This window comes from Limanda limanda, chromosome 15 (genome assembly GCF_963576545.1).
Source record: "Limanda limanda chromosome 15, fLimLim1.1, whole genome shotgun sequence".
Lineage (NCBI taxonomy): Eukaryota > Metazoa > Chordata > Actinopteri > Pleuronectiformes > Pleuronectidae > Limanda > Limanda limanda.
In genome coordinates this window covers 12,727,895-12,750,553 of record NC_083650.1, presented here as the reverse complement: position 1 = coordinate 12,750,553, position 22,659 = coordinate 12,727,895, and the positions used below count along the sequence as shown (strand labels likewise).

General features: G+C 40.4%; 2 protein-coding genes across 2 annotated transcripts; both read left to right on the top strand.

Moving 5' to 3' along the window:
• The first annotated feature begins 1,087 nt into the window (after nucleotides 1-1,087).
• klhl31 (kelch-like family member 31) lies at nucleotides 1,088-4,316 on the top strand. Its single transcript, XM_061086732.1, has 3 exons — nucleotides 1,088-1,133; nucleotides 2,042-3,247; nucleotides 3,337-4,316. The coding sequence occupies exons 2-3, from the start codon at nucleotides 2,073-2,075 to the stop codon at nucleotides 4,067-4,069; spliced, it is 1,908 nt and encodes a 635-aa protein (XP_060942715.1). The 5' UTR covers nucleotides 1,088-1,133; nucleotides 2,042-2,072; the 3' UTR covers nucleotides 4,070-4,316.
• Nucleotides 4,317-8,890: 4,574 nt separating this feature from the next.
• gclc (glutamate-cysteine ligase, catalytic subunit) lies at nucleotides 8,891-20,112 on the top strand. The gene is made up of 16 exons (XM_061086733.1): nucleotides 8,891-9,531; nucleotides 11,749-11,861; nucleotides 13,962-14,144; nucleotides 15,439-15,552; nucleotides 15,678-15,736; nucleotides 15,882-16,018; nucleotides 16,212-16,286; nucleotides 16,902-17,018; nucleotides 17,150-17,288; nucleotides 17,442-17,554; nucleotides 17,654-17,746; nucleotides 17,864-17,968; nucleotides 18,072-18,153; nucleotides 18,236-18,348; nucleotides 19,157-19,277; nucleotides 19,382-20,112. Exons 1-16 carry the CDS (start codon nucleotides 9,382-9,384, stop codon nucleotides 19,561-19,563), a joined length of 1,896 nt encoding a protein of 631 aa, XP_060942716.1. The 5' UTR covers nucleotides 8,891-9,381; the 3' UTR covers nucleotides 19,564-20,112.
• The last annotated feature ends 2,547 nt before the right edge of the window (nucleotides 20,113-22,659 follow it).

Sequence of the window (22,659 nt, the reverse complement as noted above, 5' to 3'; positions counted from 1 at the left end):
GAGTGTATAGCCTATTTTGTGTTTACATAGTTAGTAAAAGCCATTCTGTAAAGTTTGTTTTATAGTTATAGTAATGGGACATATGAAAAAAACTTGAATCCTTCAAATCAGGCAAACAATCAGTATTAAAAGTGAAAAGAATTATGGATGGCATAGTGATTTTCTCCTAGTGTGACACCACAGACCTTAAAAACAGTGAATGACTTCAGAGATCTGAGATATTCTATTCATAAGTGAAGGCATTCAATTAAGCATTCACTGACATCTAATATGACTTAAATTCATGCTTAAGACGTACATAGAGGATGGGGACACTCTTGTGCTTCATCAACTACAGAATTCACTTTTTTCTTAGTGGTTCTCAAACTGGGACCTATGTCCCCCAGGGGAGGCATGTCGAGCCACTGCCAGGGGGTGAAGTGTGGATAACCAGGGGGAAACTTTTAAAAGTATATATGCTTTATCAATTTGATTTATGTAAGGAAAATAAACAAACAATAGACTGCTGATGCTACAGTGCTTGTGTTTGTTTCACTAGAATTCAGCTTAAAATGTGTTCCCTTTTCTCTCAGGGTGTGGCTTCTGAAGGGAGACATGACTAAGAAACATTTTGAGAATCACTGTCTTAGACTTGTGTGTGTCTTCTGCACAAAAAGCTTCAGGATGACATGATTAACTGTGCTGATAAATAAGTGTCTTAATTTAGATCAAATATAGAGTCATGTCCAATCAAATAATAAATCATATCATGTGGTATTTAATTTAATTTGAGAAGAATACATATAAAAAAAGCTGTCTAATTCTATAAACTTAAACAAGACACTTCACTTTTTATATCAAACAGTAGACAGCCAGATGTCGCCATGTACCATCTTGTAGGAAATAATTATCGAGCCTCCACAGTGTGTTGACATCGTTGGAGGCTATAGTAGGACACTATGTTGGGTGGGGGGTTGCGTGGTCCCTGCCCTCTCTGCCACATGCATTTCACTATTCTTGATTGGCACTGGCCCCCCCAGAGGAGGAGTTAACTGCATGTCTCTTTCAGCTGAGGTGACTGCTGGTCTCTCTCTCCTGCTCCAGTAACTGGAGGCACAAGTTCCTTCTTCCCCAGCCTCAGCTTCAATTCTCAAGTAAGTGGAGATTTGTCCCATGATTGAATTGTTTGTGATAGTAGCATTGAAAAGACAATGTGGTGCGCAGTTTTTGTCAGTCAGCCTAAAATGGAAAAGTGTGGTGTTTTCTTGCTTACTTGGCATGCGAAAGGTGAATAAATAGTTTGAGGCTGTTGACCTATCAGTAAAAAAAATTACTTTTACGCAGCTATGATGTGAGGAGGCTTCATGTCTTTGGGTACATGATTTGAGTGTTTTGGAGCTTTCTTTCTCATATAGATGATTGATTTCAGATAATTATCCAGGATAAGCCTCAAACAAACAATAACACAACAAATGCCGAAAAGAATATTGCTTGTTACTATGTTAATTTACACAGTCAGAGGACATGAGGCCTGCTGCTCATGTCTCAAAGTCTATAAAAGGAACGTCATGGCAGAGTCGTCCAGCGCTGCTATTCCTGGACATGCTGCTGATAAACTGTGACAGATGCAAAGAGTGGCATGTTGACGCACTCACTCTCTCACTCACTCCAGCATCACCTGGTACACATGACAGCTCCTGGTAGTATCTAAAAAAATCCACTAGATGTAACTGTTCCTCTTAGATGCAACAAGTTAAATGTGACAAACAAAACAATACACAGACGAACTGTGGGACCAAAGGAACTCAAGATTATGGAAAATATATTGCTAAAGATGAGATAATTCAATATATCTGAGTAATATAGGCTTTTTTATGTAGTTTTTTTCCTTCTAAATTGCTAATAATTTTACGAAAGACTAAATAAGATCTACTGCATTATTTGCCAGAATAATTCACCTGTATAAACTTAATCTGTCTGATTTATATGACACATGTTTGATTTCTGTGTATCATCCTCAGCTTTTCAGACAATATCTCACACGCTGTGTTTATATTTTCAGAGAGTCTGGGCTGTGTTCTGCTGCTACAGCCATGGCACCCAAAAAGAGCAAGACCACCAAGAAAAGTAAAGGAGACATAAATGAAATGACCATCATGGTTGAGGACAGCCCCATCACCAAGATCAACGGGTTAAATACTCTGTTGGAAGGAGGAAATGGTTTCAACTGCATCTCAACTGAAGTCACTGACTCAGTGTACGCCCCGAATCTCCTGGAGGGTCTGAGCAGCATGAGGCAAGACAGCTTCCTCTGCGATCTGACAGTAACCACCAAGTCCAAGTCGTTCGACGTGCACAAGGTCGTCATGGCCTCCTGCAGCGAGTACATTCGAAACATTCTGAAGAAGGACTCCACCCTCCAGACGATTGACCTGACTGACCTCTCACCGGTCGGCCTCGCCACTGCCATTACGTATGCATACTCCGGAAAGCTGACCCTGTCACTCTACAGCATCGGCAGCACGATCGCCGCGGCCATCCTGCTGCAGATCGGCACCCTGGTGAAAATGTGCAGCGACTTCCTCATGCAGGAGCTCAGCGTGGAGAATTGCATGTACGTGGCCAATATTGCCGACGCCTACAGTCTCAAAGAAACCAAGGAGGCAGCCCAGAAGTTCATGAGGGAGAACTTCATTGAGTTCTCCGAGATGGAGCAGTTCCTGAAGCTCACCTACGAGCAGATCAGCGACTTCCTCTCAGACGACTCCCTGCAGTTGCCCTCCGAAATCACGGCTTTCCAGATCGCCATGAAGTGGTTGGACTTTGACGAGAAGAGGCTGAAGTACGCAGCAGATCTCCTGACCCACATCCGCTTTGGCACCATCTCTGCCCAAGACCTGGTGAATCACGTCCAGAGCGTGCCCAGGATGATGCAAGACTCCGAGTGCCACCGTCTCCTTGTTGATGCCATGAATTACCACCTGCTGCCATACCAACAGAATATCCTCCAGTCACGCAGAACCAAGGTCCGCGGAGGCCTCAAGGTGATTCTCACAGTTGGCGGACGTCCGGCCCTGACAGAGAAATCTCTCAGCAAAGATGTCCTCTACAGAGATGCAGATAACGTGTGGAATAAGTTTACAGAAATGCCGGCAAAGAGCTTTAACCAGTGTGTGGCAGTCTTGGATGGTTTCCTGTATGTGGCAGGTGGCGAGGACCAGAATGATGCAAGGAACCAGGCTAAACATGCTGTCAGCAACTTCTGCAGGTAAGAACCAAAGATTTACAATCAACATTTGTCTTATTATTTAACATAGGGTTTGAATATAACCTTAAATGTCCCCTCATGTTCCTTAGATATGACCCCCGTTTCAACAACTGGATTCACTTGAGCAGCATGATCCAAAAGCGCACCCACTTCAGCCTTAACACCTTCAATGGCCTCTTGTTTGCCATCGGAGGGAGAAATGGTGATGGCGTTCAGGCCTCTGTGGAATGCTATGTGCCCTCCTCCAACCATTGGCAGATGAAAGCTCCCATGGATGTGCCCCGCTGCTGTCATGCCAGCTCGGTCATCGATGGAAAGATCCTCGTGTCCGGAGGGTACATCAACAACGCCTACTCCAGGGCTGTGTGCTTGTATGACGCCTCCACCGACACCTGGTACGATAAGACCAGCCTCAGCACACCTCGAGGTTGGCACTGTGGTGCCACCGTGGGAGACCGGGCCTATGTCATTGGCGGCAGCCAGCTGGGAGGCCGCGGGGAGAGGGTGGATGTCCTTGCCGTCGAATCTTACAATTCTCACAGTGGCCAGTGGAGCTACTGCACACCCCTGCACACGGGGGTGAGCACGGCAGGTATTTCCACTTTGAACAACAAGGTTTATCTCCTCGGAGGTTGGAACGAGGGCGAGAAGAAATACAAGAAATGCATTCAGGTTTTCAACCCCGACCTCAATGAATGGACTGAGGACGATGAATTGCCGGAAGCCACGGTCGGTATTTCATGCTGTGTCCTGATCATGCCCACACGGAAAACACGAGAGTCCAGAGCCAGTTCAGTTTCATCTGCACCCGTCAGTATATAAGAGCTGAATTGAAAGTGATGATGTAGTTTACATGTCTACAGGTCTCCAGCTTGTGTGTTGCAGGAAGCTTAGTTCTCAGCTATAACAACAGCCTCTTTTTCGGGACTAAGATTATCAGTTGAAATGGGCATCAACTTTTTTGATGACAAAAATGAACAAAAATTTAAAAAAAAGCAAATTTGGGAAGATGGCCTTGTGAAAAAAATGTTAAACTAATTTTATTGAGGCAAAATTAAGCCAGTGTTGGCAAAGACAATAAAACTTACTTAAAAAAATACTTAAATTTTTATGTTGCATTTATTTAGCATCATTAGGGTCAGATGATGTTTATGATAGAGAAAACTCTGCATAGTTATATGTGTCAATTTCATTCGTTTTAGACAGAAGTATCATTTTGGGGCCAATTCAGTTGGGATAGTTTCATTAGCCCTTTTTCTAAACATAATTTATATGAAAAGGTATAAAATATGTGACACAACTGTCTTTTTTACCCAGTACTATGGAAATAACACCCCTGGAATTTGTGACAGCCCAGGTTACGGTGACTAGAGCCACTGTAATTCTCAGATACTTGAACAGAATAGTGAACGTCAGAAAGCTGGAGCTGTGTGTCGGCAGTATCACCTACCAGGAGTGGGCGACCGTGACGAGTGTTCAAACACACCACGCAGTGTTCAGTAGTCTTGTGTGCAGTTGTGAAGGAAACAGATTCTTTCGGGAAGATGTCGGCGTGATGAGGGTTGAATGGTCATGGATGTGACAGTCATCATGAATAAACTATTTTGTAAAAAAGAGCCTGAGCTCTCCTGAAAGTCAATGCGCATGAATTCCTTGAGTGCTCATGTCTTTTCTTTTCTTTTTGTTTGTTATTAAATTAAATTTTAAATTAAAGAAATTAAGTGTATACGCTACTTTGAGCTGTGGTCATTTATTATATTAATTTCTATGCATTTTTTTTTATAATTTGAGACTTTAAAAAATATGTTTTTACTGAAAGTGATGCTTTTACTTAAAAAAATTAAGTCACTCTCATTTTTGGCTCAATTTTAATTTCAATTCATGTGCATCTGCCTATTTGGGTGCTTTTGTGTTCACGTTTGGCACATTCCTGAAAGGCCATGGTGTACTTTATATTGGAATGTGGCTTGAGAACATTGAGGATTTGGGTTCAACAGGTTTACTCTGTGTTCACTTCAGTGCAGACGGGCACGATCAAACATTTCTGTTTCACATGTGAATAGTGAACCATGCCCTTTACACCTCCTGTATTTATCAGTGGTGCCAAAGGCTATTAACATTTCGCATATACAGCCTATTGTTCTCTTTATCATTTTAACATTATCTTTTTGTATGCTTAAAAATGTATATTGACACAAGGAGGTAGTGTTTTTCAAAGATTTCAGCTCTGTGAGCAGGTGCTGCACTGTTAGAGCAGAAACAGACCACCAGGCCTGTAACATGAACCATAAGCCAACACATGATGTTCAATGCAGTTTGGGTTCACTGTTGACACCATTATTCGAAAAGAGAGTAGCATCTCCACCGCCTCCATTTGCTGTCACACCAACCTTCACCAAGCGACTCGAGGATCATGTTACAGAAACATAAAGAGGTATGTTTTAATGATAGCGTGTAGGACAAGTGCTACCGTGGTGACGCGTGTTTCTTATCTTTCTTGTGCAACTGGTTCATTCAAAACAAAATCTATAATCTAACAAATCTATTCAAGCCAAGACTAGAACTTCTACTCTTGGGTAAACAAGAGCTTTGATATTATAGAGAAATGCTCACAGGTAGGCCTACAGTAAACAGGAGTGGATGCATGGGCAGGCAATCGTGGCACTGAACCCAGCTTAAACCTGAAGTACCACTGTCCTGTCAGTAGTGTGTTCTTTTTTAAATGAACTATCACCTACTTACAATACTAATAGTAAATTTGATAAGTTAATACACACAGACTAGTATCTCACAGGATGTTATCGATCAGTTTTATGGAAACCAGGGGTTACAGGAAAGTGTGAGATTGCCAGAAGTGAAACCACGTGCCCTCTGAGGAGCATATAGGGAGAAGTTGAATGCTGTGTCATGATTACTGTCACTTTTTGCTTTGGTATGATTTCGCAACACTAGTTGTGAACATGATTCATTCATACCTGGAGTTTGTGATTGAAAAACAAAGATTACATGACTGTGCTGCCACAATCTTATACAATCAGTTTTGCCGCATTTTTTGTAATCTTGTATAGTTATTAGGTTGAGAGTAAAACGACGTAAAAGAACAAAGACTACATTTTGAATATTTTTCCTGGATTATTAAACCAATTATTATGAAGTATTAACTTGATCTACCAGGGGGGGTGAGTCTTTCATTGCAAATATTTATCATATATGAAATAATAAGTAAATGAGTTTGTTGGAGGAAAACAGAAAGGAAATTAGTGAAAGTGTCCTACTGGAGAAAAGGTTCAGGAAAATGTCGGGATCAGAGCTGATGTTTGGACAAAATGTGCTATTTCGGGACAGCGCAATATGAGTAGTTACCAGTGGTGGGAAGTAACGAAGTAGAAATACTTTGTTACTGCACTAAAGTAGATTTTTCACATATCTGTACTTTACCTGAGTATTTATTTTCCTGACGACCTTTTACTTTTACTCGCTAAATTTGAGCACAAATATCTGTACTTTCTACTTCTTACATTCTCAAAACTGGCTCGTTACTTGAGCAGCGGAGGTTGGCGGAACGTGCACCATTACGCACGGCGCACCTCTCTCTCGCTCTCTCGCTCCTGCATACTTTATTATTAGGGCCAGAGCACTGACAGGCACTGACAGACGTGAGGCCCTATTGAAATTGTAAGGATTATTATTCAGGCAAATGAATTGGCTTTTTGAGGGCTTTTATTAGGTAACTTTAAATGATTTTTTGAAGGTATACCTTTTTCGATTCACATTTGTTTTCCCTTTCCTGCTTCGTGTCAACATCTGCACATAAATACATAACTCGAAGCAGCAAGTGGTCAACTTGTCTTAAAGAAAATATTGGAAGTAGTTGGTTTAAACAAAAACTGTTGGCAAATAGACTATCATTGGTTGGCCATGTCTACTTTGTCTTACACGTCCACGTAAACAAAAAAAACAGATTTAAAACAAGTCGAGATGGAAAAACAAACAACACAACCAACACAGTGTCGTAGACTACTGCATATTCACGCACACAATTAAGGTTTTTTAATGGACCTCGCCAAATGGAACCCTGGGTAATCAGGCCCAATTTTCCACTCACTATAATGCCAATGTAATTTTTGCAAAGATATTATATATCTATATATTGCCAATTCCAATCCTTAGTCGCCCTTTGTGCTGACTCAACACAACTTAGAAGCTGTTGAGTCTTTATATATGTATTGTACAAACTGGCTAATGTGTACAACTTCAAGCAGGTGTCTTAACTTTGCCGTCCCTACAGGCAAGATACCCTACAGGTGTATTGTCACCCTGCTGGAAACAAATGCAAACACAAACGCAGGCCCATTCAGTGAACATAGTCTAATGATAAATAAACAGGCTTACATGTAGATGCGTGGACAAGCTGGCGGGCAGATATACAGGCAGTTACAAAATACAGCTAATAGACACAAAAGTTTAGTGTTGAAGTGCCGTCAAGCAAGACACTGATAATTTATAAACTTCAAAATAAAGTCACCAAAATACTGTAACCAAATTTGCACCTTAAGATTGGATGTACTCTGTAGATGTAATTTAGCATTCAAAAAAACATTGGTCTTCAATTATTTATTTCCTTGTTCGGTCTGAAATTTGGCAGCAAAACCAGACTGTGTCCAGTGTTTTTTTCTTCTCTGTACTAGCACTGTCCAGGCTGTTAACAAAAGAGAAACTATCTTATTTTGTGTGCCTAGTTTCCCTTTGCTGAGTTATCATAAGGGGCATTGTGTATCACTTCTGCTACTGATGAAAGGTCCATGTTTAGTTATATTTACAGACTTTTTTAGTGGTTATACTTTGGTCTATTAGTGTTCTATAGACTCAAGAGGCACTTGTTTATTCTGTTGTGTTGATTCTTTGTTGTCTCTAGAAGTTCAGATACCACTTGTCCAATACTATTTTAACCTCATCATCTTGGGTTCAAAATTTGTAAAATTATACATTATTGTTGTTATAATTTTTCAGTCAGTTGAAATAAATCCTGAAGAGAACAATTTTGGGTTGTTTTGTGTCTGTATAGGCCTACTATAAAAAGCACTTAGCATTTTTAATTTTGGTACTTGTACTTTTACTTTTGATACTTAAGTACATTTCAACACAAGATACTTAAGTAGATTTAATATGAGCGACTCTAAGACTTTTACTCAAGTAATTTTCTGACGGGTGACTTTTACTTTTACCGAAGTCACTTTAAAGTAAGATATCTGTACTTTTACTCAAGTATGGCTTTCAAGTACTTTATACACCAGTGGTAGTTACTTTTTTTTGAATCAAAATGAAAAAGTGAAATATTACTCTGTACGGAATGAGTTATAAATATTGTTATAAAAATTGTGAATTTATATAATTTTTCTTTTTCTGCTCAAGGTGACACCGCCAGGGCTGCTCTGTGGTTCCCAGTGAATTGTCCATTTGTGCAAATTTTTACATTTACCGTGCAATTTCTCTTATTTCCACTTTCCACCGCTACTGACTCTGATTGACAGCCCGGTGGGAGGGGGGAGGACCCAGCGCCGGAGAATGCTGAGTCACGGTGATGTCACCACGCTCAACGTCACATGTGCGGAGCCGGGAGGGCGTGGCCTCGCTGTGTTGAACTGTGAGCGCAGCGCCGTGAGAACGCACAGGTTCTGAAGCACCGACCCACGGACCGGCTCTCTCCGCTGAGACCTGCCCGCCCCGGGGTGCACACACACCGGCCTCACGCTGCTGCCACGGAGCCGAGGCTTCCACCCTCCACCCGGTAAATCGTTTGATTGAATACCCCGCTACCAGCCGGGGTGCTGGTGTCATACGGTCCCGAGCTAACCGGTCATTAGCAGGCGACTCGCCGGGGCCTGCTCCTCCTGAACGCCGGGCCGAGTGACCGACAGGACACTCCGCCAACAGCCGCCCAGAGACTGCGAGCTCCGCCGGTGCAGGCGTCCGACCCCGGCCTCACGATCCACACCCGCCACCCTCCGTCCGGACCCGGAGTCCATGCTAGCCCAGTGCGAGGCTACACCAGCTAGCTAGCTCACGTATCGGTGTGCAGGTTGAAAGTGTGACGACAGGCAGGACCGCAGCCTCCGGCTCCACGCGTGCCTGCGATGGGTCTGCTGTCACAGGGCTCTCCGCTGAACTGGGAGGAAACCAAGAAGTATGCGGACCACATCAGGAAACACGGCATCATCCAGTTCCTCAACATCTACCACAAGCTGAAGGAGCGGCACAGGGACGTGCTGAAGTGGGGCGATGAGGTGAGAAGTTGTGTGTTTTTTGTTGTTTGTCTTTGAGCTGATCTCACACGTGGGAATGCATATCCTCTGGTGCTGTTACTCATAATAATGTGTGTCTTCGGTGGGTCATGAGGCGTCTGCATGATGCAACAGGGCTGGTGTGTTGATACAGAAAAGGATTCGTCTGATCTCAAAGCTGAAAACTGTATTTAATGCAAGAAACACATCTTAAATACAACTGCAGCTTTCAATGTTGCTTTCACGTTATGCCACAATGCTTCAACTCTCAATGCAGGAAGAACAGCCTTCAGCTTCAATACAGTTGCGCCTTTCAATAGCAAGTTGCTGTTGTTGACATGTTTCCATTCAACATCAGTTCTGTAGTCTTGATACTGAAAATATGTAATTGCTTCTGCTCTCAATTTGGCTTTAATACAGTGATCAATGCTGTCGTCAACATTCTTCCCATGATGTAATAGTGCTTTAGTATTCACTTTTGAAACTTTTTTCTGCTCTTAATGCAAGAAAAATGCATTTAACCCAAATATAGCTGCAGTTTAAATGTTCTTTCGCTGTCATTGACATTTTTTACATGATGCAAACTTTTGCTAAACACATAATGCTTAAATAGTTCAGTTTTCAATGTTGTGTTTGCATGTCTCCATTATACAACAGGCCCTGAGGGCTGATTGAGAACAAAATAGTCAAATCAATTGTTACAGGTGAAACAGCTCTCTGTTACAACACCTGTGATAACACATATATTACACACTGTTGGCTCATTCAATTCTTAAAAGTCTCAATATTACTACACAGGGCCGATGTCTAACTATCCATCAATTATCTAACATACTTAGTAATGGTTATGTAACAGCCTTTTTTTAAATTCATATTTATATTGAGTATTACCAATCATTCAGCTTCCTATTAACTAATTCCTAAACTACTAATACAAAGTATTTGGCTTTATTTCAGACTCAGGTCCATATCTGTTTATTGGGAAATTAGTTGTAAAGTATGTCTTTTTTTAAATATTGTAGTAAAACTCTGGTGAACATTTGAACATTTTTTAATTATAATGGTATTTTAAATTCAACTTTAACTGTTCTATTAACTCATAATTGTGTTATTTTTTTATATTGGTGATAGTTTACGGTTTGATAAATCTGGAACTGGCAAAGAGCTTTAAAATGATATGAGAACCATTACTTGCTGTGACCCATTTGAAGGAACACATAAAAAGTTCAAACATTGTTAGCCCATATCTCCTTTTAATTAGGATCTGAGACGCATGCAATTTCAGTTCTTTGAATTTCTCATGTGACCAAATCAGCTCCTCCGATTTCAATAAGGTCTTTGAAGGCTGCACAATAGTGTGATAATTAGATATGGAATTATCCCCATCCAGACCTAGTGTAGTCCAAGTTAAAACCCTGATCATTACTTTGTTTTGTCAGTTTATCAACACATTATCTTATACATGAAATTCCTCAACACAGCTTCAAAGGTGGGGATATGATGGTCGCAAATATGTGGCTGTGTTGAAATCTTGAAAACAAAACTCTAAGCGTTTTCAGTTTTGATCTACAATAGCTGCAACCCACGTGGGCTATACATATTTTCTGCTGCTTATAGTTTTTACAGCGCTGACACTGCACATGGTCCTGCTCACATAAACCCTTGCAGAGGATTTGACCGAAATATCGCAACTATGTTCACGAAATACAGGACTTTGTCTGCCATAAAGAATGAGATGTAACTTCTGATCTATGTTTTAACAATCATGATAACACTCAGAGTGAAATGTCCTGCTGCACCCACAGCAGCATTTTAACGAGACACAAACCTGTTATCCAGCCTGTCGTGACTCTTTCTTTTTCTTAATTCATGACCTTCACAACAATTTGCATTACTAGTTTTTGCCCAACACCAGTCCTGCAGAACGTCAGCGTGCTAAAGCTCCAACAAAGTGTTTTGATTTGGAACAATGTGGAATGCTGTTGTTATAGATTAATCCCTCTTTCAGACAGGGGATTACAGGGGTAGCAGAGTCAAAGTCAAGGAAACATGACTGGTGGATTGGAGTTGATGTGATGGCGTCCCAGTCTGATCTTGAAAATGTTGGTTTGCTTGCTGTCGTCTGGTGTATGAAGTTAGACTTGTATATGAATGCAGTGTTTGACTGTAATGTAATCTTGCGTGTGTTTGTTCTCTTTTATGTTAAATGTTTGTCTCTAGGTTGAGTACATGCTGGTGGAACTGGATGAGAAGGATGAGAAGGTTCGACTCGTCCTGAATGGCAAAGATGTTTTGGAAACTCTCCAAGACCAGGGTGAAAAGATAAACCCCAAGTATGTAAGCTTTCCACAGCCCACGTGTGAACATTAACCTTGATGTATTACACATTTTTAAAGTTGTAGCTGTCTTTATACGGTCACTTTTAAACAAGGGATATTTTCTTTTCTTTGTGGTTACAATTTTGTTTCCACCTTGTTTTTAATGGGCCAGATATATAAATAATTAAATTCTTAATCTGAATGACATTCAATAAGTGAATTCCACACTACAAGTACCAACAGATAAAATGGGGCTGAAGGACACACAGACAAAACAGATAATAGTGTCTGGCTGACAGACAACTCTGCTACTTTCCTTCTACGGCCGCTCCTCGTTATCCTTTGTCACTCTCTGTGCTCTCTTGTACTCCACTTGTTGCTCACTTTGCAAATGAGGGTCCCCTGAATTCTGAATCAAATGAACAGAGACAGGTGTATCTCAAAACACACTATACATGTCGTAGCGGATTGTTGTTGCCGCCGCCAAAAAGGCATTCCATAATAGTTGTGTTGTTGTAAGTGGACTAACTCCAACTATGTTGCCTATGCAAAGACGCATCACAGCGGCCCATGTATGAACAGATGAATAATATACTATAAATAAATAAATTATTTTATTTTATTTTATTTTGGTGCTTCTTTAAGCTACAAAATCAAATGAAACCACCCATGAAAGAGAAATCTGTTGTGGGATGAACTTTCCAATCTGAGCTCTGACAACCTGTAAAGGGTCACATGTGTTTCAGGAGTCACAAGTGAAAAATGGAAGGAAGTGGAGAACAGAAGAGTTAGGCAGCAGTTCCCTCCAGGCAAACACACAGAATTTGCCTATAAGTCTGAATACTGCTGACTCTCCATTTGACTTTCAAAGTCAGCATTCATCGTTCATATTGCATGTGACCAATGATGCACTACACACAATTTTGAGTCATTTTAACACAATACTGAGGAATTATTAAAAGCCTTTACCTAGTCTAAGTCGAGACAAGCCAAGATTGAAGAGTTTTTGATGATATGAGTTGTTGTTGTTTTTTTTAAATCGAAAATAATTAAAAACCTGCTTATCTCAACTTGATAAACGTTAGGTGCCAGACAGGAGAGACGGAAATAAGATGTTGAGGACGACTGCACACCAGTTTATGCTTCCATAAACTTGTTTATTTTACTACTCTATCTATATATAACTTAAAAAAACTTCACGGTAGCATCAACTGGTGTGTTGATCTTATGTTTTTTAATTCTTACCATTCGTAGTGATAGTGCTCACTTTAAGCCCAACAATTGTTGCACCCTCTTTTTCATGCCTAAACATGAATTTATTTATCCCCGGAGTAAACAACTGTTGAAGCTGGTGACCTGAATTATTTGTGAACTGCAAGAGTTTCACTAGAAGTGTACAGACCCATACGTGCACTTCAAAGTCAGATCAAAGAGCACAGATGATAAACTAGAAAGTAACCCGGCAGAGCACATTCCTTCACCAAGCTCCAACAGTCTCCTTAAACCCAACTAAGCTGCAACAAATTGCCCACACTCATAGATAGTAGTAGGTAAGTAGTAATAGTAAGATGTTGAAAGTTTTACAGTAGTTTGGTCGATTAATTCCAACATGTCCAGAATGTATATTTGAGGTTAAAGCTAATTTAACTGAGGACGGCTGTGAGTGATATACGGGTCAAAGCTCCACATAGGAATGTAACTTGCATTTCAAAACTGTGGTAACTTTCTTTTTTTCAAGAGTAGTTCTCTGCAGGCAGTGGAAATGTGTTTGTACAAGCTCATGAGTGTTAAGCTTGCTCTCTGCCTATGACGTCTATGTAAATCTGTGAAGCCAACTTCACCCAGGGTAAATACCAGTGACAGTGGGAATAGTAGAGCCGATGCATTCCTCATTACTGCCCCTCTGTCGCCCACACCCCCGAGCACGCTCTGAAGCACAAATACGTCGAGTTAGCTCATCCCGCCAAGACTATGGCTTATATACAATAAGGTGAAAGTGGTCAGTTTATTTGATCAGAAAGCTTATTGATATAGTGAGCCTATTTTATTGTGGCCTTCTTTCGTGCTGGCTGATAAAAGTTTAACCTTTTCACAACACCTTTTATATCCCTCCAGTCACCCAACGCTCTGGAGGCCAGAGTACGGCAGCTACATGATTGAGGGAACTCCAGGGCAGCCGTACGGCGGCACCATGTCAGAGTTCAACACTGTGGAGGGCAACATGGGGAAGAGACGACGAGAGGCGTCATCTGTCCTCAGCCAGAACGAAACCCTCTGCACCATCACCTCATTTCCAAGGTACGCAAGTTCACACTGGTATAACTAACCAATACAGATTGAAAGTTTGATTTAGAGCCTTGCAGGAAAAGTATAATTGCACTTACCTCAAATTTCTTTACACAATTTTCAATCAAGTGATTCATCTAATAAAATATCACATTCCTTCAAAACCACTATAGAAATGTGTAGCGTACATGCATACCTCCGCAAACAGTCTCCTTATGAAACCACATTTAGATTCACTACATCTGGATTTTTTGTTTGATCTGCACCAAAATGCACACACTCATGACTATCACTCACCTAAACATGTCTGATTTTCTTCATCAAGATCCATGAATTATTCTCTATACAAGAACGTTGAAAAAACTCTCTTAATGGTAAAGAAAGTGGAAAAAGAAAATCCTGGATCTGACCCCTGATTCTGAGCTGCACCAAAATTCAGGATCATATTAACGTTCAATTAGTTATTTTATGTCAGCACTGTATTGTAATACTTTTACAATATCCTTCAGCTGTTGGTGTAAGGCACTGTAATTTGAATAATATGACCTTGGTCTAGTCAGGGTCTTTGGTTTGGTTGTTAGTTGGCTTGTTTGCTATCTTTTTATATTCACTTTGGATTTAAGGTTTGTGTGGGTCATTGTATAGAGAGCTGGTGTATAATGAACAGGAAGTCAAGGTCAGAAAAATCAATGAGAACCTCACACCAGCTAAATACTGGCTACTATTTCACCAGGTAAAATGGACCATATATAATGACAAGAAAAGGTTTACCTCACAATGAGTGTGATTAGCTTCATAAAGACTAGTAAAAGGGCTAAAGTTTGGTCTAGTAAACTGATAAGAGTTTAATAATTATCCCAGTAAACTCAAGTCTAATTTGAAATGCACATTTAGGAACGTAAAGTCATTGTAAAAGGAAGTAATCAGTGACCTGGCAGCAATGGTTTATAGATTTATAGAAAAAAAGGATTCAGGATTACATAGCACTTTCCAGACCTAGAAATAAAATGCAATGATGCAAATGTATAAAAATGGAAAAACGGTATTAAAACAAAGCAAGAATTTAAAAAAAACAGGAGGCGATATAGATAAATAAGTGGCGTATAATCTAAAGTGTTTCTTTAAAACCATAGCTATAGATTGCATGTCTTTTAAATCTGACTTCCACAGAGAAGAACATGTTAGTGCATGTTGTGAACCTTTTCTGTCAAACCAGATTCATTATCTCTGAAAAGGTCCATGAAAATGATTTATGGACACGAGTGGGAATCCAGAAAATGTAATATTCCTGCATGTTTCTGTCCAGGTCAGGTTGCCCAGGTTTCACCCAACCAGAGCACAGGCCAACTCCTGTGGAGAAGGGAGTGTCGAAGTCACTGTTTTTCCCCGATGAAGCCATCAACAGTCACCCAAGATTCAGGTATTTGTTCATGCTAATAACCTCAGCATGAGTGTATGTTTGCATTATAGATACAGCAAAAAATACTTTGTAGTTTGCTGTTGTCGAAGATAAATGATTGTGGGTGCATGGATTTGCTTTTTCAGCACCCTTACCAGAAACATACGTCACCGAAGAGGAGAGAAGGTTGTGATTAATGTGCCAAGTAAGTCTGAGTTAATTTTAAAATATCAACACTATCACAACCAGTTATCATGAAATAAAGATTTTTTTTAAATAAATGTCAGTAAGATTGTGACTTTTGATAAATGCTATTCTTTAAGATATTCGCTTTTCATGTTGTGTTTCAGTTTTCAAAGACAAGTGCACTCCATCTCCGTTTGTGGAGGACTTTCCTGAGGACGACGGCGAAGGGGCGAGGGCGGCTCTGCCCGATCATATCTACATGGACGCCATGGGCTTTGGCATGGGCAACTGCTGCCTGCAGGTACTGAACAGAAACGATGGACCAGTGTGGCGTCCCAGAGACTTTGTAGCCCTTTAACAATGTTTTTGTTTCTAGCAATTAAGACAGGGTGATGTAACCTGCACTGTTAAGCTTTGTGTGACTTCTACTTTACAATCCCAATAAGTTATTTATTACTTTGTACTTCAGCCTTGTTTTTATCGTGCTGCTGCAGGTTACATTCCAGGCATGCAGCATCGATGAGGCCAGGTACCTCTATGACCAACTAGCAACTTTCTGCCCCATTGTGGTGAGTAGAAACTATAACATGGTCTTCCGCTTGTATAATATGATTCATTACGTCACGTCTTTTTCAGCAGGACTCTAACTATGTAGATTTACAATATATTTTATGTATAAAACGATTAAGACTTTAAGGGTCTGACATTGTCTCTAAATGCCAACAACTACAGAGTTACATTTTAACAGCATTTAAACAATCCCCTTGTAGAATTCCTCCAGCCTTGATAAAGCCAGACAAGATCCTCCTCAAGGTTGTGACCAAGTTTACAAAGTGCATGAAGTAGTTGTTGATAAATCCAGGGAATCATTTGACAATCTTAGAGGCTCGGTCTCATGGTGTAGTTGAAGAAATTTTGCCGAGATGTGCAACGCCACCGGCATCTACAGTTGGACATGTGTTCAGAAGTCTTTTTCAACTGCTTAGCTATGGGAACACTTTTACTTTTTAAACTTAATACCGGCAGAAAAAGTAAAGTACCTCTTTAAATGTGACTGTTAATACAAAAAAACAAAAGTTTATATATTTTCAAAATAAATAACTAAAATAGGTTGATGAAGAAAACGGACTCTGACTTTATTGTTCCCATGACTTCTACTGAAAATTGTTTTCTCCTCTTTAAAGATGGCGCTGAGTGCTGCCTCTCCCTTCTACCGAGGCTATGTGTCAGATATTGATTGTCGATGGGGAGTTATTTCTGCCTCGGTGGACGACAGGACACCGGAGGAGCGCGGGCTGAAGGTGAGCAGCTGGAGCTGAAAAAACCAAAGCTTCTCGATAGTGTGCAAACTGTTTGAGTCAAAAGACAAAGACTTCATAGGAATATGCTGTACCTAATTTGGCCTCTACTAACCCTAGTTTTTCCCCTGCAGCCTTTGAAAAACAGCAAATACAGGATCTTCAAGTCGAGATACGACTCCATCGACAGCTACCTGTCGAGCTGTGGCGAAAAGTACAACGACATCGATTTGACGATAGACACGGAGATTAACGAACAGCTGCTCAGTGCAGGTAAGGTATCCTGGAAAGATGGGGGGGGAGATACATCTGAAAACACATCAATGTTGTCATCTATAGGAATATGTAAAATAAATGACAACTTGACAGTGAAAATCCATGATGCTTGTAAAGTGATGATATGATTAATCATCTCCCTGTGTGCAGGTATCGACAAACTGCTGGCCCAACACATAGCGCACCTCTTCATCCGAGATCCACTCTCTGTCTTCGAGGAGAAAATACACCTCGATGATGAAAACGAGTCTGATCACTTTGAGGTAAAGTTTCCATTTTACCTTAAGCTGCTTGGTAGAAGGGAGCCGACATTGCAGACTTGCTTTCAGCATATCTGAATATTTATCTTGCATCACCTGCAGAACCTCCAGTCGACCAACTGGCAGACGATGAGGTTTAAACCTCCACCGCCGAACTCTGACATCGGCTGGAGAGTTGAGTTTCGCCCCATGGAGGTAATATAAACAGCTTCAACACAACCTAAAGTTGTAATCTTGGATTATATTTAAAGACGCAGTAGTACATATAAACTTACAGTGAGTTTATTTAAATGTTTTTTGTTTTGATTTTAGGTGCAGTTAACTGACTTTGAAAACGCTGCGTACGTGGTGTTTGTCGTGCTGCTGACCAGAGTGATCCTGTCTTATAAACTGGACTTCCTAATCCCTCTGTCAAAGGTGAATACCACTGATGATTCTACCAATTATATGAAGGGAAATTAAACTGACATCAGGGTGCTCCTTCAGCTCTGTAATACAGAACACACTTTTCTGTCTTTAGGTGGATGAAAACATGAAAGAGGCTCAGAAGAGGAATGCAGTCCAGGAGGGAATGTTTTACTTCAGAAAGGACATTTACAAAGGTGAGTGAAACAAACCGCCCCAATGCTCATGGTCAGTTGATCAGATGAGAGCAGCTGGTAAACTTGTCACGTCCAACAATAGGCTGCAGCACGGTGCCTGACAGCGCCTCTTCTGCTCAGAACGGCATGGAGACTGATGGAAGCGATAATGAGGAGTACACGCTGATGAGCATTGACACGATCATCAATGGAAAGGTGAAAATCATCTTGTATTAAATTACCTGACTTGGTATTCATGATATCTGTGCCCCATGTTGATCAGTCCAACTCTCTAGTCCAGACTGAAATTTCTCTTCAACTACTGGATGGATCGCCATGTAATATCATTAAGACATTCGTGGTGTAATTCCAAGGCAACAGGAACTTCTTACTGGAAAGGTATTTTTCCACCTGGGTTAGGGTTAAGATTTACATAGTATCCCCATACAACCCTGCTTGCCCTCTGAGACCCTCAGGAAGGGTCTTTTTAACTGCTCCAGACTATCTGGAAGACTAATGGGGAAAGAGCTTGTCCGATTCAGGTGATCTGGCACACGCTGCCTGAGGAAATACAGCAGGCTGAGTCAGTAGCTTTCTTTTAATCAAAGCTTATCCCTGATTTTATATATGTTTAGCTTTTATTATTGTAATGGGTAGACATGCTTAAGTTTCTGTCTCATGTAATGTTTATGTTTTAAAATTGTATTATTTGTGAAGCACTTTGTAAACTTTGTTTTGAGAAATTGATATCAACGTTTTTATTATTAAAATGGCTGCAAAGTCCCTTAGAGTATTCACTGGTTAGAAATGAGCTAATTTAAGCTATTTAAATGTTGTGCTTATGATGCTAGCAGTGCTTGTTACTAAATTTAAACAAGTCTGAACACTCTGGTCAGAGTAATGGCCGACTTTAGTGTTGTTCCCAGCTGTGCCTTAGCACACCCTCACAGTGCTGAGAGTGTGGCTCTCGACTTAACATCTTGTTTGAAAACCAGGATTTTTTTCTGTTTTCTTCTGTCACCAGGAGGGAGTTTTTCAAGGGCTCATCCCGATCCTCAACTGCTATCTGGAAAACATGGAAGTTGACGTTGACACCAGGTGCACCATTTTGAATTATCTGAAGCTCATCAAGAAGCGTGCCTCAGGTGAATATCCCCAAAAAGTTTTAAACTTAATTTTAAACCATGAGAGAGTTTTCCTCTTCATGCAGCTTTAAGTCTGAGCATAACTTTGTCTTTTCCCGAAACAGGCGAACTTATGACCATGGCCAAGTGGATGAGGGAGTTTGTCTCGACGCACCCGCAGTACAAGCAGGACAGCGTCCTTACCGATAAGATCAACTACGACCTCTTCGTTAAGTGCGACAGGATCGGAAAAGGCGAGGAGCAGTGCCCGGAGCTCATCGGAAACCCTGTTAACAAGTTTAAATGAGTAAACACTGTAGAAAATATTTTAAACACGCATGTGAAGAGAGACCAAATGTATGGCTCAGAGCGGTAAGCAGTCCAAGTGTAAGAGAATGCAAAACAGCATGTGTGTGTTGTAAAAAACTAAAACACACTTGCATCAAATGTATGTATATATACTGTTTCAGATTTTTATGATTATACAAAATTATTTTAATAGGGTTAAGACATACAAAAAGGTTATGTAATAGAAATCAGATGTGTATTTATTTTTCTCTGGAAATTCAGCCTACCTGTGTGAGAATGTAAATGTAGCTAAGAGTTGTACAGTAGTCTGCTGCTTTTAGTCTTGTTCTGTAAATACTGTATCTCTTCTCTTTACTACTTTAACATCTAAGGCTTTTCTGCTGGATATGAGCTTTCTTCGCGTTTGGTTGATTTTTTTTTTTTTTCATACTTTTTTTTTCTGCTGACATTGTAGTGGGACCTTGACGGTGATGTTTCATCCAATTGGAAATGGTAAAACATTGTTTGCTATGTGATGCTGCTTCATAATAAATATGTACAACAGTAAGTTAGTCACTTTTTTTAACATGATTGTTTGTTTTCACCAGTGTGTTTGCTGAGCCACCACCATCAAAAAGTCTTATCGATCATTCCATCTAGAAACTTCAGCATCTTGACTGACAAGCCTCTGCAGCCAGCAGATTTATATGTATTTGAGTGTAAAGTAACCAGAGCAATACAGACAGAGAGGACATTGGATTGTGACTTATCACAAAACTTGATATTAACTTGTAAATCAATCACACCACTATGTAACGGGATTAAGTCGAGACACTAAGCTGTTGAAACATTTGGGTTCCTTTGAGAAACCTTTATCTGCTCCACAGAGGTCAAAGGTCAGGGCAGAACAGCTGGAGCAGTTGGAACTTGGCTACATACTGTAAATGTATTCAGCTGAAATAATACATGAATTTTATGGTTACATCCCTTGCTAACTGACTATATATATATGTATATTTATACTTTATATATCAACATGCTAACGTTTGCCTATTTGCATAATTATAGCTGAGGCTGATTTCATTATTTCAGTTTGGACCAAACAGACTGACACTTTCTCTGGAGACATAACAAAGTAGGAAAAGAACCTTCATTCTTTGGAAAAGTGGACTGGAAATGTAATTATGTTATTCAATCAACATAAAGTTAATCATGAAAAGACTGTTTGATAAATACTGGAGTAAATATAGACAATTTTTATAAATTCAATTCTCAATAGATTTCTTTATTTTCAATTTCAAAAGCCCAACACCTTTTCATCCACAAGATGGTGGTATTGAACTAAATGTGTTACTGAGCTGTAATGACAACTAAGAGCATTACCTCAGTTTGACCTCTTGGACTAAATAACGATTATGACTGGATCAGGCCAAGCCAACCAAGAGGAGGGAAAAGAGACATGATGGGGGGGGAAAAGGAACAGATGAAAGCACAAATAAAGCCCCGGGACTCGTTAGTGTTATTCATACAATGGGCATTAGGAAATTAAATGCAATTTGTGTTTAGCTTTCTGGTCTGAGAATAATGACATGAGGGCATCACAATTACCATTCACTGAGCCCCTTGCAGATAAGAGGCTGTGTATATTGTAAAACCCAGCTATCAGAGAGAATTTCAGCACAGCCACGTCACAGAAGGTAGAGTTGTTACTGATAACGTTAATGATGGCTGTGTTCAATCGTAATGACGACATGACAGCGTGGCAGCAGCCAAAGCTACAGCACCACGAAACTGAATCATCTAAATCACATTCAATATCATCTTTAAACATGTTTTTTACACCTGTCTTAATGTTTCTATATACGGTCGTCAGTGATGTACATTAACAGTAAGTATAATGCTTCCGTCAATCAAAATCAAGTTCGAATGACTCAGATACGTAAAGTGTATTGAGAAATACACAGTGAAATGTGCCAAAAGTTAGGTTAGAATTCCTATAGAAGCCCAGAGCACATGTTAAAGGATGCTTGGCCACTAGATGGTGCAGTAGGTGCTGTCATAAATCTAGGGGAGCCCAGGTGACACTAATCTCCAGTACCTTTAACTCCTACTCTCATTCAAACATATCCAGGCGACATGATGCGAGGGGGGCTATATATAGTCTGATGTTTTCTTCACATGCTGGTGGAGCCCAAAACAAAGTTACAAGTGAGTAGTGTACTCGCAGTACGTTTGCATTCATTACGGGACATAAACATGACTCCAAATGAATGCTTCCCCTTGTCTACTGGATGAAAAACCACTTGCCTGTGATCCATGAAAAAAGTTTGAAAAATTTCACAGCAATCCAATCAATAGTTGTTGAGATGTTTCAAAGAGAACGAAGATGGTTTGACAGAGCAGCAAACAACCCACAACTTTGAACGAAAACTGATGCTGTAAACGCCAGGGGAGTTGACCTGAAAACGCCCTGCATGACGATGTTAGTTCAACATACCCAGGATATCTTTGAGTTATCTGCTGATCTTAACCTAACAGACAGAAGAGCTGCATATTTCACAACAAGGAACAAACTGTAAGGAAAAACTACCAACATGTGTGAATAGGTACAGTCAATGTTTTATAGTAAAACTGTCCTATCACTAGTGTATGAAATAGATCTGACTATATTTATGTATAATTTACATGTATTCTCATTGTGTGTATGACAGCCGTATTCTTTCAGGTGTAACCCTGGTGGGTTCAAGCGCACTTGAGAGTAAATTAAAAATAAAGACCAGCAGAACCCACAGTGAACTCCCACAAGCAAGGAAGTGTAGGACTAAGCAGACAGTCTGTTTCACTGTGAGCACATTGTTCCAACGTGTCAGGTTGGTTATGTTCCGCTCCAGCAGCTGACAAAGGTTTATTATTCCCTCGGATGAATCCTTATCTTTCATAAAGATACTCATCAGAGTAGGCCCAGGGTTTTGATAGCCTCTGAAGACCCTCCCATTCCTCAGAGACCCTCTGACAATCCACACCAAGCTCCACGGGATCCAGAATGGTGATGTCATGTTTCAAAGGAATAGATTGGTCTGTGAGCGGCGCTTTTATACTCTATAATCTCTTACTT